The sequence below is a fragment of the Rutilus rutilus genome (assembly GCF_951802725.1).
Source record: "Rutilus rutilus genome assembly, chromosome: 10".
NCBI classification, from domain to species: Eukaryota; Metazoa; Chordata; class Actinopteri; order Cypriniformes; family Leuciscidae; genus Rutilus; species Rutilus rutilus.
Genome location: NC_140215.1, coordinates 39,742,366 through 39,761,055, shown reverse-complemented (window position 1 = coordinate 39,761,055; position 18,690 = coordinate 39,742,366). Strand labels below are relative to the sequence as shown.

At 38.1% G+C, this 18,690-nt stretch overlaps 1 protein-coding gene across 1 annotated transcript; it reads right to left on the bottom strand.

The window, feature by feature from the left end:
• Positions 1 to 1,044: 1,044 nt before the first annotated feature.
• Positions 1,045 to 17,799, bottom strand: LOC311298316 (tripartite motif-containing protein 16-like). The gene is made up of 6 exons (XM_084421128.1): positions 17,146 to 17,799; positions 16,732 to 16,827; positions 16,411 to 16,644; positions 5,619 to 5,778; positions 5,421 to 5,468; positions 1,045 to 5,181 (listed from the first exon to the last, which is right to left on the bottom strand). The coding sequence occupies exons 1-6, from the start codon at positions 17,716 to 17,718 to the stop codon at positions 4,634 to 4,636; spliced, it is 1,659 nt and encodes a 552-aa protein (XP_084277254.1). The 5' UTR covers positions 17,719 to 17,799; the 3' UTR covers positions 1,045 to 4,633.
• Positions 17,800 to 18,690: the final 891 nt, after the last annotated feature.

The following is an 18,690-nucleotide window of genomic DNA, read 5'->3' as shown; positions in this document are numbered from 1 at the left end:
AAGAAAATCTTCTCCGGGTCAAAATGACCCGAACACCACATGAGGGTTAAATGTAAGTATTATGTTTTCATTTACTCAAATAGCTAGCGAAACCAGAGTTAAAGTTTCTTTTAAACTTCATCTTAACTCCTTCGTCATCATTGCGTGGCTTCATTTGTCAGGTAGTTTGAGGCAAAACTTGTGCTAATATTAGTTTAACGACCTATTTGTAATATTTGCACTAGTCTATCTCACTTGTGTATTATAAGAAATATCACTCACCCTATAAAGCCCACAGCAATAAGAAAAGCATTAGATAAAGCAATGGGGTTTCACTTTTATGTGTTTTTGTAGGGCTGTCATGAAAGCTATCTCTAAAAGGTTTTAACCAAATTTGAGTTTCCAGAAATTATGATTTCTGAAGTATTTTGTATGCATGTCTTGATGTGTCATATTTTGCAGTGTTAACAATGCACTTAAGATTGCACCCATGTGTTAAGTACCCTTTTCTGCTTTTTTAGAGCAATTCAGGAAAAACAAACAAAAAAAAAAGTAAGAAAGTTAATACACACGTCTTTGCTGAAATGTATTGTGCTGTTGTTGTTAACAAGCCATGGTTAATTTGCTCTGCCCTTAGGATTGCAAGTGTCCTGGGACAGGTGAGGGTGTGAGTGGGAAACCCACTGCTGAAACTTGGCCCTGGTTTGTCCTCATGGATGAGGTGTTGGGACAGAGGCATTGCATCAACCCCCCTGTCCTCATTACCTCAATCCCTGAGGACACACCAGGGCCAAGTTCAGCAGTGGGTGCCCACGGTGAGGAGGAGCCAGTACCAGCAGCACCAGCACGAAGGCAGAGGCGAGGAGAGCACAGGAGAGTAGGGAGAGGATGGACAGGCTGTTTTCTCTTCTTGAGAGAATGATTGAAATATATATATATATATTTTCTACATATTCTTGTTGAACTTTTTTTCACTTTTATTTTTATAAAAGGAAAGAAAAAATCTGTACATTATTTTTATGCAACTTTAAATGTGTAAATAAAAGAGAATGAATTGTTCTGGACATTGTTTATTTTTGTAATGACAGTCATAATTTCTACATGAAACAAATTCTTGTATACCTTTTTTTTTTCCAAATAAAATTGGTAAATGAAAATCATTTGTTCCACAGGCTACATTAAAGTACTTTTTCCAACTATTAACAACATACGTTAAACATATCAAAATCAACAAACATTTACATTTACAGTACATAAAATAAGAAAAAAATGATGTAGACTTTTATTCAGCTGAGTGGGAGACCCTGCTGGACTGGGATGGGCTGCCACAATAGAGACCCTGGTAATGTCACTGTTGTGTTCTGTTTTGTTTTGGACTTGTCTGCCTGTCGTCACGTGTCTTCATTATGTTGTTATGTTTATCATTGGTTCATCTTCATCACCTGTGTCTTGTTAATCACCTTCATGATCACCTGTGTCACCTGGTTTATGTTCATTAGTGTCAGTATTTATGTTCCTTCAGTTCAGTCAGTATTGGTCTGTTCTATGTCATAGTTACGTCTGAGTCTCGTCTATGTAACGTTGTATTAGGTGTGAGTGTATCCTGCCTGCCTGTCTGTAACCTGTTATATTTGTAAGTAAAACTTTGCATTGGAGCTTTCTGCCTTCATCGTCCTCTTCAACCTACACCACACCCTGACAGAAGAACGGACCATAAAGTTTAAAATGGGTATTTTCCGCACCCATCTCACTTCGACCGAGCGCATTCTGACCTGTTTTCAGGATGGCCGCCCCATCGAGGAATACATACAAGATTTCCTGGAGATTTCAAACCAAGTCAACTGGACAGATGACGCATACCAACAGGTTTGCAGGGGCTGACTCAATCGACGGCTCCCATGTCACTAAGGTTTTTTTTTTTTTCAAAAAGAGTATGTTTCTGAAAAAAGTACTTTTAATAACTACTAATACTGCATTGGGGAAAAACTACTAAAACCTCAGTTAAGCAAAATTATCTTCCATACTCTAATGTAGGGGAGAACGGGGTAATGTGAGACATCGAGTAATGTGAGACACCCCCTATATCTAGGCAACGGAACACAATTTTGGTCATTTGACCATTATGTTTTCAAGCCCCTTTCATTTCACCTTGGCCATGAAGAAGAGGACCTCATGGTGCTGTAGTAAGCATGTTTTTTTCACAAAAATATTTTTTTTTGCATGTAAAAGTAAATTTTCTTGCTGTCAACTTAATCAACTGTTGTGCCAAAGCAAATTGATTCAGGTAGAAAAACTTATATCATACATGTTGATGAACTACCAACATATAAAACCATGTTATGATGCTAGCTGAAGATAAGCCCGAATTGCTTAGAGAGATCGTTTTTTTCTAAAATGTGGCGGTGGGGTAAAGTGAGACAAATGCTGTGGGGTAAAGTGAGACATGAGGCACAAGTTAAGTTTAGTCTTAAACATATTTTAATGTAATATTACATGACATATGTTTTATTTTTAATGTCAAAAACATAGTAGAAAAGCCATCATGCCAAGACAATACACCAGGAAGAAAACCTGACGGCCCGAATGAGAGGGTGCGCTCCTCTGGGCCCCAGGCAACCCGGAGGCGCCTGTTTTCCATTACCTAGTCCGATAAGAGTGTCGTCTTCCTCCTCTACAACACCCCGAGCGTCCGTGTTTGGACCGTCATTGCTCCAGCAGGAGCGCCAGCAGGTGTACGGATCTGACTTTGACCGGAGATGACCCACCCTCCCTGGGGCCGGCCCTGGAGGTCTGCAAGCATGGAGCTCTTCTTCAAATACAAGATATTTTTGGACATTTTTACAAGGAGGAATATCCTCCAGTGTGTCTTTCACCCCAGCTCACCCAGGATGGTGCACATTCACCGGTGTGCACGCCCTGGCACCGAGGGACTGGGTGTCCAAACCAGACCCTATTTACTGGAAGTCTCGCCCGCACAAAGTGCACTTTCTCTGGGCTGGGTCAGGCTGTTTCTCCACCCGGTCTGACCACCATGGTTCTCTGGTCCATGTTCCTTGTCCGAGCGGAGCATTGTCCCTCCTCCACAAAGACCCAAAGGTCCGTTTTAGGACTGACTTTGCTCCAGACGGAGCTCCAGCGGTGGCGGACAAATCCGAATCTGGCTCAGGACGGGCCACTCTCCCTGGGCTGGCCAGGGGAGGTCTGACAGCATTGAGTTTTCAAAATGTATCACAATAATTTGGACATAGTTCTTTTTTTTTTAGGAGGAATTTCCTCCAGTGTGCCATTCACCCTTAGCACGCCAAGGGCGTTGCACCTTCACTTGGATGCGCACCGGTGGGTCATAAAAAAATGTGCTTAATTGACCAATCTCCATGATTCTGTTACTAGTCCGACATTAGTTCTGGAATGTGTGGTTGTCAAGCTAGCTGTCAAGATTCTTACTGTTACAACATGTGTTGTTATGGAAGTTTCAGAGTGGAAAAAGTAAGTGGATCAGTTTACCCCCAGCTGGTTCACTTTACCCCCTTGATTTCTCTGGTCTGTCTCAGTTTACCCCTAAGCTGGGGTAAAGTGAGACACAAGACCACTTTTTTAAAAACAATCATATTTTCTCTGCCCTTCGTCCTGAATACATTCTAATAATTTCCATTGCTAGGAAACATCCTGAATTAATGGAAAATGTGTAAATTTGACTGATATATCATTTTAGCTTGCTTAGAGGGGAACGAATGTAAAAAATGTCTCACTTTACCCCACTCTCCCCTACTTAATGTATCAAGAGTAAAACTAGAGGTATGTATTCTGCATGGGGGAAAAAAACTCCTTGTCAGGGTTTTTATTGTAGTTTTGCATTTATATTATGCTACTACTGCATTTTACTTCTTAATATTTTCAAGATTGTTACATTATATACTTTTGTGTAGTTTAATGTAAAATCATATGTGAGGGAAAAAAGTACTTCAGTAGGTTACTTCACATTTGTACGTGAATACTTAACGAAATATGCAGTTCCGAAAATTAAAGAAACAAAATGTAGGTCTATTGTCACAATATTAACAAATTGTTGCTAACTACAGTCCCATATCAAAGGGCGCATCTGAAGCGCTCGGACCGGTCTAGCCTACGGAGGATTGTTCTTGTCGCCTGGCAGCCGTGACAGCTGCGATGACGAGCGCGTGAAATACTGGACGTTTTTATATTTAATTGGGTTTTATATTCAAACAGGGCTAAACCGAAAATACATGACCTGGCAGCGCCGGTGCTGAAACATCCTCACCATGTCCTCCAGTAAAGTATAAAACATAAAAATGACAATTGCCAATTCTGGCTCTAGCTGTTTACTCAATTAGGCTATATCAAATGAATTATGAGGATGGCAGCTGTCCTCTCGCACCGGTACTTGGCGCCAGGAGCGGTGATCAGAAACACCTGGTTGCGCAATTAGGAAATCCTACGAAGGCTACATGGTGCGTCCTTTGAAGGATGCAGCCTTCACATTGGGACACAGCTGTTATTTCACTGACAGAAGCTCAGCTGTAGTATTAATGTAATAAAGAGAAAGTACGAGACTCTATAACATCTCAGTGTTCATGATTTATCATGCAGCTCAAAGTATTATGGGTAGAATCTCTCTACAATCTATCCTGATTCATCAACACAGTTTCACTGATGATTCAGTACCAACCACAAACCCAGGATAGAGCGGTTGAGTGAATGTGGTCTGGACTGTGTGGATGAGGCTCATCGTGTCAGAGACGCTGTAGAAGGACAGAGTTCCTGCACTGTGATCCACATACACTCCTGTTCTACTGTAATCCACACACACTCCTATTCTACGGCTGATGGGCTCTACAGGGAGTTTAGTCTCTTTGTTATTGTGTCTGAATGAGTATCTGTCAGAAGAGCAGAACAAACTCCAGGACTGATCATTATATCCAAAAGCACACTTGTTAGCCCGTCCCTTCCTGCGGATGCTCTTATATGACACTGCTATACTCACACGTCCACTCCACTCAATCTCCCAGTAACAGCGTCCACACACACTCTCTCTACACAACACCTGCCACACATCATCAAATCTGTCTGGATGATCAGGATACGGCTGATTATCTGGGAAAGTCTCAGTAATCACTCTGTTCCTCTCAGACAGACGGAGGTATTTATACACTGTGTTCAGATCCAGATTGAGCTGATGGGAATCTGATGGAGATAAAACACATCAGAATCAGGAATTATGAATCTGTCTGATCTTTTAATGTATCTGAACTCTTCATGTTCAATATATCATCAGTGTCTCAGTGCAGTTTACCAGATATCCTGAGCAAATCATCATTTACATGATCAACTCTAAAACTCTTCTGTCATGTTTTCTTTCACTTCTCCAGGAAGAACATGAACACACTCAGTGAGTTTTTCTGCTTGTTTTCTCAGTGACTTACATTGTCGGAAGTCGTTCCTGGTCCTGGGAACAATGTTGGAGAAAGTGACTGTGGAAATCAACAGACATGAAGAGTGTGATTATCATGTCAAGAGAAAATGATCCCTGCATCCGTTCCTAAGACATTTCTAATATGATCTTCTACATGATCTGAGATGATGGAGGATCATTTCTGAGAGCAGAATCTCCAGGACTTTACCTCTGTCAGAGATCTTCTTCAGCTCCTCTTTGCAGAAATCCTCCAGTTTGACTCTCAGCTGAAGGACAGATTCCCTCACGCCATCAAAAGAGGAGAGAGAACTGAAGAGATTGTCATTTACGTCTGTAGATTCAGGAGGAGCTGAGAGAGACTGGAAACTCTAGAGAAAACAGAAATCAAAGCTCATCACCTCCACAATTCATCAATAACCTGCTCTACTGTCAGATTTGTGCGGCTCTTGTTGATCTTTAGTAACTCTCCTCAATCCAGCACTTTCACAGCATCAGCTTCATTCTTCTCATAGTCATTATGTGACATTAGAGACACAAGTTCTAGTGTTTGCCATTTACACTAAATGTGAACTTCCTAGGAAATCAATTTAAGCTCAATATTAGCTTGAGAAATACATAATTTTATTAGAAATACTGCGATCATAAATCCAAATTTAGTGTGTTTTGAAATTATATATTTAAAAAATGAATGACAGCAGCAGTGAAATTTCCAGGAATCATGAAAATTCACATGTGGAAATAAAATCGAGAAGTCAGTTATATACCAACATCTCTCTCACATTAAATATTTTAAATAATCAATCATTATCCTGATCAAATGCATCCATCTCCATCTTTGCTGAATTATATTGTGTAAAAACAAGTTTAATACACTGGGAATGTTATTAAAATCTTTGTTTTATTCACAGAATTAAAGGGCAAAGTTTGCTAAATTCATAATTTGTGTGATGAAAAGTTATTAATATGTGATATTTTTGTCTTTGTTAATTTAATTTACTATGAAATGTGAAGTATTAAACAATAATTTTATATATGCTTGGATTTGGGGTAATTTAACTTTTAATAAAGCACTTTAAGTTTTAATTGAAAATAAATAGTAGGCTACTGTTGCATTATTGAAAGTGAAGAAACAATACAGTTGTATTAAAGGAAATAATATAACATTTCTCATTTTATTCTATTTGTTGTCCTTTTTTTTGTTGAATTCATCATGTGTCTAGAGATTGGCTTTATTTAAAAGCACACTGAATTAATTTTGACATGGAGTGAATACAGAGCGAGGTTTTTTATTAGTGATCGGGCAGCAAGTGATGAGGAGAGAGAAATGATCAACTAGAAATCTCTATAGAAAATAAACTGGACAATCAATTTACTATAAATGAGTTTAGATTTGGATACTGTGCACTGGAACCTGTGAAACTTTCATTGCTAACAAACTACGCTGAACCACCGAACGCTAATGTTGTTCCTACAACCAATATGAGAGCAGAAAAAAAATAATGAACGTACATCAGTTGGGAATCATTTCAATGTTAAGAATCAAATTATTCATATAATTTGTAAAAAAAAAAAAAAAAAAGAAAAAGAAGTATCATATCAATGCTTACAAATGTTGCTATTTAAGTTTTCAGTGTGTAAGTTTTGGGAAGGGGCAAAATGCTCAGAAATAGCCCTGAAATCCACAAGGACTCTTAGGACACGATCCCAAGGTCAGGTTTTGTGTGGTTTCAGTATGTTGAAGCATTGCTAATATACAGACTTCATGTTTAGGGTCTTCGTGGTCAAATTCATCAACGTTTCAAAGGCAAACAATTATGAAAATACTGTCAATTCTGTCAAGTTTGAAGATCATCTGATGCAACTTTGATGAATATTACTCAAATTGCTCCAATTGGATTTCACTATTATATAAGAAATCAGAAGTAAAAATGAGGTAAAAAAGTTTAAATGTGAGTGAAGATGATCAGATGAGAGTCTGACTGATGATTATATAATAACCGAACACACAGATCAACACTTCAGTCAGCGGCTCATTCTGCTCTCATGAAATGTTTCTCTGAGAGTCTCTTGCTCAAGTCCACTATGTATGGGACGAATATAGTATCAAAATGATTAACACGTGCAAGCACACTTATCAATGAACTTGATACATGTTGCAGAAATGTTTTATTCAACTTAAGTGTGCAAAATCCAAAATCACATGAAAAATTCTATGAAAATATGAGGTCAAATGAAAAGAACAGCAGTTACTACAGGAAATAAATGTGATTGGGACCTATATCGTAAAATGAGAAATTCTGTTACTAAACTTAATAATAAGAAGAAGAAAATCTATTTTGATAATCATGTTAAAAACATAGGTAATGATAGTAGGAAGTTATGGAATGTTTTAAATCAATTGACTGGTAAGAAAAATAAAATAATTCCATCTTTTCTAGAAACAGGGGATAAATTTATAACTAAGCCAATAGATATTGCAAATTACCTTAATGATTATTTTATAAGAAAATTAGACAAACTAAAAGAAAATATGCCTAATCTAAGTAATGACATATCTCACTTATTAATAAGAAATGAACTGATGAAAAATAAAAACTCAAGGTTTAAATTAGAAAGTGTAAATACAGATTAAGTAAAGAATCTTTTAAAATCCTGTAAAAACAAACCACCGGGTGTCGATGGTCTTGACAGTAGGCTTCTTAAACTAGCTGCTGACTCTATTGCCCCTGTTCTAACCCACATCATTAACCTTAGTTTTATCTGCTGTACCTGCCCACATGCATGGAAGCAGGCTAAAATAGTTCCTCTGCCCAAAGATAAAACTCTGGTCCCAACAGTCGCCCGATAAGTATATTACCTGTATTATCTATAATAATGGAATCTATAGTATATGATCAAATTAACAACTATTTTTATACAAACGATTTATTAACAGATTTTCAGCATGCATACAGAAAAAGTCACTCCACTGCCACTGCACTGACTCACATGTCTGATGATTGGCTTAGAGAGACTGAAAAGAGAAATATTATTGGTGCTGTATTTTTAGATTTTTCTGCTGCCTTTGACATCATAGATCACAAACTGTTATTAAAAAAAATATCTTGTTATGGTTTTGAGCAGTCAGCAATCACATGGATGTACAGTTATCTGTCAAATAGAACACAGACAGTGTTTTTTAATGGCAGTCTCTCAGGTATCAGAAATATCACATGTGGAGTACCCCAAGGCAGTTGTCTGGGTCCATTATTATTTAATATTTTTACTAACGATTTACCTTACATTCTACATAAGGCTAACATTGTCATGTACGCTGATGATTCAACTATATACGGTACATCAGCAAGTACACAAATGGAACTAGAAACTGTTTTAAATATAGAATTACAATATGTAGTAGATTGGATCAAATTAAATAAACTGGCACTAAACACAGTAAAAACTAACTGCATGATTTTAGGTTCAAATTATAACATTAATCAAAATCCTGTAATTAATATTAAAATTAATAACGCAACTATTAAACAGGTGCACAAGACCAAACTGCTGGGTGTAACAGTTGACTCTAGATTATCATGGAAAAAACATATTAATAATATTATTGCAAAAATGGGAAGAGGTATATCTATTATGAGAAGACATGCACATTTTTTAACTTCAAATATTATGAATTATGCGATGAAAGCACTAATATTGACATACCTCGACTATTGCCCAGCAGTTTGGTCAAATGCCACTGGTGAATATATGAATAAATTACAACTTATACAGAATAGAGCTGCTCGTGTAGCACTTAGGTGCAGCTATAGGAGAAATATTATATTAATGCACAAAGATCTTAACTGGTTGTGGGTCGAAGATAGACTGTTGTATTCACTGTTAATTTTCATAAGAAACATTTCCATCTCAAAATTGCCTTCTGTTTTGTTCAAGCATCTTTCTTTCAGTGTAGACAATCATCAGTACAGTACCAGACATGCAACTAAAGGCAACTTCACCTTACCTATAGCAAGAACAAATGCCATAAAAAACACTGTTATGTTCAGAGGTATGAAGGAATGGAACAAACTGCCAAAGCATATCATACTTACTAACAATGTCAATACATTTAAATTATATGTAAAACAGCATCTATCAAAATAATACATCCGACTGTTTATATTTATTTATATATGTGTGTGAATATGTGTGTACATGCACATGTGTAGGTATATTTATGGCCGTATGTGTATGAATGTGTTTTTATATGTGTGTATATTTCATGCCCGTATGAGGGTACATGTACGTTGATATGTGTATATACATGTGTATATGTATGTGTATATGTGTATGTGTATGTGTATTTACCTTTTCCATTTATTTGTTGTATTTTTAATGACTTTTTTCTTTTGTTTATGTACATATTTTTCAGGACCCCTGGAAGAATAGCTTCAGCACAGCTGTAGCTAATGGGGATCCTTTCAATAAAAACTAAAAACTAAAAAACATGAATATGCAGCATTTTGTACAAATAGAGACATAGTTGTTAATACAAAACCTCGATTTTGTATTATTGTAGGCCAGAATTTGTGCATGCAACAAGTAAGATGTGTATTTGTGGATCAGGTGACACGCGTGCATTCATTGACTCGTTTCTGAGTCGATCCTATTTGATTCATTTGGATTTTGAGACTTTCATTTCGCAGGTTTCGCCTTGCAAGATCCACACACAGATGTCTGAGAAAACCTTCTACCCCTAGATGGCAGTATTCTGCTAAAACAGACAATGGCAGCGTAATCAAGCGTTCTTCCCCATTTAAGACGCTTAATGACAGTGATATTGAAGCACCAAATTTTAACAGGAAGCACCTTCCTGTTAAAAAAAAATGTGAAATTTCGCAGTTGCGAATTACATTATAGGCTTATTTTTATCTGACTACACATTGTATACAAGCTTTGGAATTTGGTCACATAAATGTGTTTTTGCGAAACGGATTTAAATCCAATCTTCAATTCCCGCGCTATATGCAGATTTAATGGAGTGCACGTCACCGAAAGCAACAGATATGAGCTGCATTTTATTGATCATCAGCTAAAATTTCAAAATCAAAGACCACAATAAGAGAGAGCGGCAACAGCCCTGGTAAGATCATTTCGTTTCTCTACTTTTAATGATGATGATTGTGTGTTAAGCGTCTCACTTTCACTTTTGATTTGCGATAGTTTGCACGTTGGCTTAAGGCGAGACACTACAGGTGAATAGGGTAAAATTTTTAAAGGGGTCATGACATGAGAAACCAAATTTGCCTTGATCTTTTGGCATATAAGAGGTCTTTGTACCATTAAAACGTCCTGCAAGTTTCATAGCTTAAGACGTCCACCCCATTATAAACGAATCATTTATTTAATTAAGCTCTAAATACAGCTCGTTCTGGATCCATGGTATGAAGTGACGTCACGGTACGAAGTGACGTACCAGTCGTTTGCATATGACCGCCTCCAGCGTAGACAACTACGCTTCAAGCGCACGATAACTACGCCTCATTTCATCATCGCATCTGTCATGCGCTTCACATGTGTTCAGTCAACGTGCAGCGAGTGGGTCTGTTTACAAGAAGATTGCGATGTCACGACACGCAGATGTGCTGTTCCTGGCTGTGGACAAACAACATGTCTGAATAATAGACGCTGCTGAAAGATCCAGACGTCAGGGGAAGATGGATGCAGTTTATTTTTTGCGGACGTCCCAGTCACGGCAGAGTTAATAAGCGTGTGTTCTCCACATTTCAAGGATGAGTGACAGTTGAGAACAATCGCAGTTTGATGCTGGCTTTGCCAGAAAACTTTTGTACAAGATAAGGCCGTGTGGACTATTCTGGGCTCAACAACGACGCAAACTGTAAGTAATGTAGGCTATTTAAAACTTAAAACTTTTTTAAAACGTTAATTGCAGTTTAATTCATTATGAATAATCACCGTGTTTTTACTTAGTTTAGCCTACTTATTGTTTTATGACCGTCATGTTCATGCCCCGTAGGCTATTAAAAGATGTAGGCTGTTAAACTGACAAAATAGTTTCACACTTTCTATGTGGACGGGCTGATGCATTCTTAGTTGTGTTGATGGTTCATTTCCTCTGATTCCGACTCAAACATCATTGCAATCGCCATCGCCTCGCACGCATCATCCGTTACTATGGTAACGGTAAACACAGCTCCGCAAAATCCGCACATTTTGAAAAGGGGGCGTTAACAATTGATGCATAGGCACTGACGTTATCCAATCATAACAGTGGGTGTTAACACTGAACTCTTAAAGGGGAAACACCCCCAAAACAGACTGTTTGAATCAGAGCATGAGAAACAGGGTGGGAAAAGGTCATAAATCACTCAATTTTAAACGTTTTTTGTCCAAAAAACTATAGTAATACTATAATTGCACCTAAGGGAACACAATAAAAGAAAAGAAAAAACCATGTCATGACCCCTTTAACTAGCAGATATCACCATGAAACTTTCCCAGATGATTACCAACATTAAGATGAGAAAAAAATGTATTACAAGGTTTCTGTAATTTAATGTTTAAATATGCAAATTAGGCAATATCTAATTAAATATGCGCTAATTTGTATATATTTTAAAAAACGAAATCTGAGTATTGGATAAAGCCAGATTAAAATTTATTTTTTCATTGTGTTCACATATTTGATGGGGAAAAAATTACAGAGGGATTTATGGATATCTACTTTTGTTATCCTGTAAATCAGAATATACTGTCAGTAGCCTTAAAAAAATGATTTTCGCCATGTTTTTTGGAATAAAATGTTATATAAATCAGGCTAGGAATAATATATTTACAAATCCCTCTGTAAATGTCTTCATAATATAACTAGGTACAAGACTGGAAAGTTTGGTGTATAAAGGTGCTACTGAAGTGGAGATTTCGGAGAGAAAGGTCATTTTGAGAAAACGGGCTTTAAAGATTTATCATTAGCCAATGAGATTGCGCATTCAGCCCTTTTACTTTCGGCGATTGGTTGCTGATAAAAAGGAAATGGCCATTTTTGGATCCGACAGCATTGTACAGTGAAGAGAGAGCTTTCCAGCGGTGCCTGTGATGACAGAGAGCAGACAGAGATCGCGGATCGGCGGGATGATTTACAACGACACCTTTTGTTGAATTTATGAGAAGACACAAACAGACATGTGTAATAAAATAAAGACCTAAATGTGTATTTCAGACTTTTTTTCACCACAAGTCTGAAAGAAGACATGTTATTGAAGACAAATATCCAAAAATCTCAAAATTGACCAGTAAAAAACAAACAAAGTTTTTGCCTGCCGTGTCTCGCCTTAATGAATATATGCTCAGCTTCTCATCTGAGGTGATGCGTGTTCCAGTACCGTCGTCATAACTGGCTACATTACATATAACCTATAACACGCTCTCACACGTTTATTTTTTTAGCATTTTTGGGAGGAGTACAATTTACATATGTGGTTTCAACAACCAGATGCATTTACACTTGTCCAGTTTCGTCTGGAATGCGTCTCAGACCTCCTCCTGAAGTGGCTTGAGCGATCGGATTCAAATCCGTCTCGAATGCATTTCGGAGGGCATTTACACCTGGTCTTTTCACGATCGGATAGCTATCCGGTCACAGAAAACGCATGAAGTGGCCAGGTGTAAACAGCCCCTAAGCGTGACTTTGAAGATGGCTAGGTTAAACTATAATTGATAGCTGTCCAATTATATTACAGTGTTTCCCATACATTGGTTCACAATATCAACACAGCCTTTTGGAAAATCTGTTTGTGGTTGGCATTGACATCGTTGAATAAACATGAGCACTGCACATTTCAAAATCAAAAGGCGGCGCGGGTGTTTTTATATGAATGTATGTGAAGTTAACTGACGGTCTTTAGAAAAGCTTCTTTGTTATTACGATTGAATCTTTCTTTATCTTTCCTGATAAAGCAGCTGTTATGAGCGTTGCTGCTTTGTGTACAGCCGTTACCGGGGAAACCGCTATTTCTGCCGCTCCTAAAGCGCCTCTTACACCCAGTCATGCTTGGAAAAAAAAAACGTCATATACCGTGAAACCGGTGTAATTTAGAAAAATACCGTGATGTGGATTTTTGGTCATACCGCCCAGCACTAACTAATACAAAAGAAAACATTTGTATTCACAAAAATGTCTCCATTTGTACAAATTGCTTCACATTCATTCAATTTAGAATTTTTCACACGCAAGTTGAAAGGCATGGATAAAACATTTCTGCAACATGTATCAAGTTCATTGATAAGTGTGCTTGCACGTGTTAATCATTTTGATACTATATTCATCCCATAACTATGATCCTGGGCCCGTATATATAAAACTTCTCAGAAATGCTCTTAAGAATAGTCTTAAGCTTTGTCTTAAAGGTGCTCTAAGCGATGTTGGGTGACGTCACTTCTTGTTGACGCTCGAAGTATTGTCAAACAAAATGGAGGCTAGACCCTCCCTCCTCCTCATCCCGTGTGTCAGCCATGTAAAAATTCTCAAGAATATAAAATTTTAATGTTAGTCGTTGTCTAGGACATCTCTCCTCTAGCTAACTTCCCTCTTCATGCTTCTCTCTCCTCCACTCCCCACACCCCCCTTCATGTGCACGCGAACAATGGAAATGAATCAACACTGAACTCACTTAAGCTGGACAATGACACTATTTTCTTCTAGATCTGCTGTACAGCCAAAACTAACTTTGTTCCATTATTTTCCTGTAATCAATATAAAGCTGCTTTGAAACAATCTGTATTGTAAGAAACACTATAACAAATGAAGATGACTTGACTTGGAATAATTTTGTCAGATAAACACCTTCACTAAGTTTAGTGTTTCTTCCCTCATATTTTAAAATATTTAAAAAATATTAATATACAAAAAAATCCTCATAATTTGATGGTTTAAGCAAACTTGTAGGGTCATTTAAAAAAAGAAGCTCCACACATCACTTCTGGCCACTACTGTATGTATTGTGTGGTCAGTGTAATCAAGCTCTTCAAATTGTCACCTAGTTCTCTTACATGGTTACATTCATATTTAGAGGGAAGGCAACAGTGTGTTAAGGTTAATGGGGTGATGTCAGATCTCTGCCCTAACAACATGGGGGTTCCTCAAGGATCAGTACTGGGGCCATTGTTGTTCACAATGTACATCAATGACTTCCCAGATAGCTGCCAAGGTGCCAACTGCCAGCTGTATGCAGATGATACAGTCATCCATCTATCTGCTAAAACCCCAGCTATGGCAGCGCAGCAGTTGACACTTGCCCTAGTAGACATCTCTAAATGGTTTGAGTCATCTCACCTAACCTTAAACATGAAGAAAACTGTTGCTGTCTGTTTTTCAATTAAAACAAGACCTTCTGACAGCACCTTTGAAGTAAGCATAAACAATGAAATTATTCAAGAAGTAAAAGAGACCAGATATCTGGGAATTATTCTTGACAACAACCTTCAATTTCAAAGTCAAGTCAAAAATGTTTGTAAAAAGGTCAAATCCAACTTGAATTGTTTACGTTTTATCAGGAGGGATCTGTCTCAGCAGGCCGCCCTGTTATACATGCATGCAATGATTTTCTCACATCTGTCTTACTGCGTCACATCCTGGTCACAAACCTCTCCGTCCACACTCAAGCCGGCTGTTTCAGTGTACAAACAGGCAGTCAAGGTATTTGCCAGAAAACCTATGAGATCACATCACTGTGATATCATTCATAGACATAATCTTTTTACTTTTGAAAACTTTATACATTTTAGTACTCTGAAATTGGTTTTTAAATGTTTGAACAGTCATGTGTCGCCGCTGTTTTCTGCTCTCATCATTAGCCGTCAGGGCTCACTTAGACCTTCCACCAGAGCCTCAGTCAGTGGGGACTGTGTTCTTCCAAGATTTACAAAATCTTTTGGTCAGTCCAGTTTCTCTTTTAATGGATCGAGACTATGGAACTCTCTGCCCACTAACTTAAAATTGCAGACAGACATGATCAGCTTTAACAGAAGTCTGAAACAATGGCTGAAGTCAAGTCAAAGCTGCACACATGGTAATGCTTATTGAAATATATTTTGATGATGTGTATTGTTTACCCTCTTAAATATTGTACTGTTTTGCATTGTGTTTTATATACTGTATTTTGTTGTGTTTTGTGAAATGTGTAGCCTCCTATGGACAAGTGTTGCAAATTAGCAGTTTTGCTATAACACTAAAAACAATGTATCTGGTTTGTCCAATGCAGTTGTTATGTCCATATCAAATAAATAAATTAAATAAAAAAATAAAAAAAAATAAGTGCCACAATAGTGCTATTTCAGACCCTGGTTACTGTGGACTGATGAGCTCAAGTCATCACCGGTGCACTGCTACTTTTTACCGTCCTCAAAAAATAATGATCAATTTCATTTCTGCTGTTAGAGCATTGATTTGTAGAGTGGGAGAAGCTATTACATTTCTTAAAGGTCTGTTACAAAAAGAATTCCTTGATGATCAAGCTTTTATCGTTTGATCAACTCTGTCATCATTTAACTCCAATACATTATGGGCCCTATTTTAACGATCTAAGCTCATGGTCTAAAGCGCACGGCGCAAGCGTGTCCGAATCCACTTTTCCTAGTTTAAGGACGGGAAAAATGGTCTGCGCTCCCGGTCTAAAAGGGTCATCCCTATTCTCTTAATGAGTAATGGGTGTGTTTTGGGCGTAATAAACCAATCAGAGTCTCATCTCTCACTCCCTTTAAAAGCCAGTGGCGTTCGCGCCATGACGGATTCGCTATTTACATGGAGGAATTTGCAAGCGGAAAAACTGAATGCTTCTCTAGCGAGGAAACAGATCTGCTCGTGCGCGAGGTTAAAGTGCGCAAGCAAACCATCAACAGGACAAAGTGTTTGAGCGTTGTGGACCCGCCTATAGGCGCATATTAGTAACTCACTCTTTAAATAACAAAAAATATATTGTACTGTTCTTCTCGATCTTTGTTACCTGCAGGAAATGTATGTGATCCTGTGTGTGTGAAAGCTGCTCCAGCTCAGCGTCTCTCCTCCTCAGATCATTGATCTCCTGCTCCAGTCGCTCCAGTCGTTCTTCAGCTCGACTCACTGCAGTCTTTTCCTGATCTCTGATCCGCTGTGTCGCCTCAGAGCGGCTTCTCTCAATGGAGCGGATGAGCTCAGTGAAGATCCTCTCACTGTCCTCCACTGCTGTGTGTGCAGAGCGCTGTTAGGACACACATCACAATCACACAGTGAGCTTCAGTGAGTCCTGACTGAGACTTCTCAAACTTCTCTTCTTCTCCAGACTCACCTTATGAGACTCTACAGCCTCTCTCAGCTGCTGAAGATCTTTCTCTCTCTGCTGGATCCTCTGCTGGAACGACCTCTGCGTCTCCTTCAGCTGCTTCTGCAGCACAAACCAATAACACAGATGGCACTTTATACTGTCACTGTATCATCATGTGAAGAGTTTAAAAAAAGTTTCTGTTGATAAATGTTTGTGGTGTATTTTCACAATTTTTTTTATATATCATTTTTTTCATTCATATTTTCTGTTAAGTTCAATATGAAAGTTAAATGTGAAGCACAAATACTCTCAGCAGTGAAAGTCCACTTACAGCTTCTGTTCACTTCTGTGACGTCTGCAGTGTGAATGATGTTTCCTGATCATATGGTGCCAATATAAAGAGTGTCAACATTATTTCATCAGTGTGTAGTTTCATACCTGTTTCTCTGTCCTCTCTGCTGCAGCTGATACAGTGTCGTGGTTTTTATGATCGTCCATCGTACACAGCACACATATAAACTTCTGGTCAGTGCGACAGAAAACCTCAAGGAGTTTATCATGTGTTTGGCAGATCATCTCCTGCAGTCGTCCAGTGGCATCCGTCACTTTATGTGGCTTACGGGAGTGAAAATCCTCATGACGGTCAAAATGAGTTTGACAGTAAGACTCCAGACACACCAGACAGGACTTGACAGCTTTGTGTTTTCTTCCAGTACAGACGTCACACTGCACATCTCCAGCTCCAGCGTAACAGTCCGCAGGAAGTTTAGTCTTCTTCAGTTTCTCCACCAGTTCAGCCAGCATGGTGTTTTTAGCTAAAGCAGGTCTTGGCCTGAAGGTCTGTCTGCACTGAGGGCAGTTGTAGACTCTCATCTGATCCTCCTGATCCCAGCAGCCTGTAATACAGATCTTACAGTAACTGTGTCCACAGGGAATGGCCACTGGATCCTTCAGGAGATCCAGACACACTGGACACAGGAACTCATCCTGAGAAAATCTGGCTTCTGCCATTTTACTGCATGAATACTGAGACACAAACACACAACAGCTCAACTGCACTTTAGTCTCTTTCCCGAACTCTTCCTGCTTCCTGGTTCCGTTTGAGTGACGTGTGCAAAACAGGTTTATCAAGTCTATAAACCCTCAAAAAGCTTAATTCCTGCTGAGTTCAGATTCTACAACAGTAAATGCAAAAACCTTCACTGTAAACCCTAATGCTCAAAATAAGTAATTGGTTTGAGAAGGGTAAATTTAAATTAAACAAATTAGTTATATTTTATATGTATTTAGAACTTTATTTTTCTTCTGAGTTTACAAAACTTGTAAGTAACACATTGTAAGTAATCTGAATTGTTTAATTGTTTAAAGTTTTAAAGCTTTGAATTTAGACAAACTTATATATATAACTGAAACTGGGCTGGGATTTCTATTACTCAGAATTGTGCAAGATCAATGTTAAGTGGGAGATGTAGTAGTGTTTAATGATTTGCTATGCTAATTTAGAAAAGTTTCTGTTATGTGATGTTTTTTAGGGGGTTTCTATCAGTGGAGCATGAGTTTGGTTTGAGAACAGATATACAGTTATATGTTATATATTGTTGTACTCATTCAACAATTGATATGCTAAAAAAAATTCTGCCAGTTCTGCTAACTTAAACTTTTAATTTCTTAACTTAACATTTTTTATGTGACCGATTACCTCAAATATTTTGAGTTCCCTTTCAAGCTGCGTCGAGACCCTGTGGGAACGCCCCTGCACTAGCTTCTGTGTCCTCAGCAAGCGCTGTCTGTGATACCGTTTCTGTCTATTTAGTGTTGTATTGGCATTGCCGTTTCATTATATATATATATATATATATATATATACAGGGTTGGGGAGTAACGGAATACATGTAACGGCGTTACGTAATCAGGATACAAAAATCCAGTAACTGTAATCCGTTACAGTTACGTCAAAAAACGTAGTAATCAGATTATAGTTAC

Bases quoted from the DNA above. Each gene is read 5' to 3' on its own strand.
- LOC311298316 (XM_084421128.1), bottom strand. From the start codon at position 17,718: ATGGCAGAAGCCAGATTTTCTCAGGATGAGTTCCTGTGTCCAGTGTGT. The intron at 5,779-16,410 runs GTAACAAAGATC...TGTTTTCTCTAG, and splicing joins ATCACATACATTTCCTGCAG to AGTTTCCAGTCTCTCTCAGC. The intron at 5,182-5,420 runs GTAAGTCACTGA...TATCTCCATCAG, and splicing joins CAGGAACGACTTCCGACAAT to ATTCCCATCAGCTCAATCTG.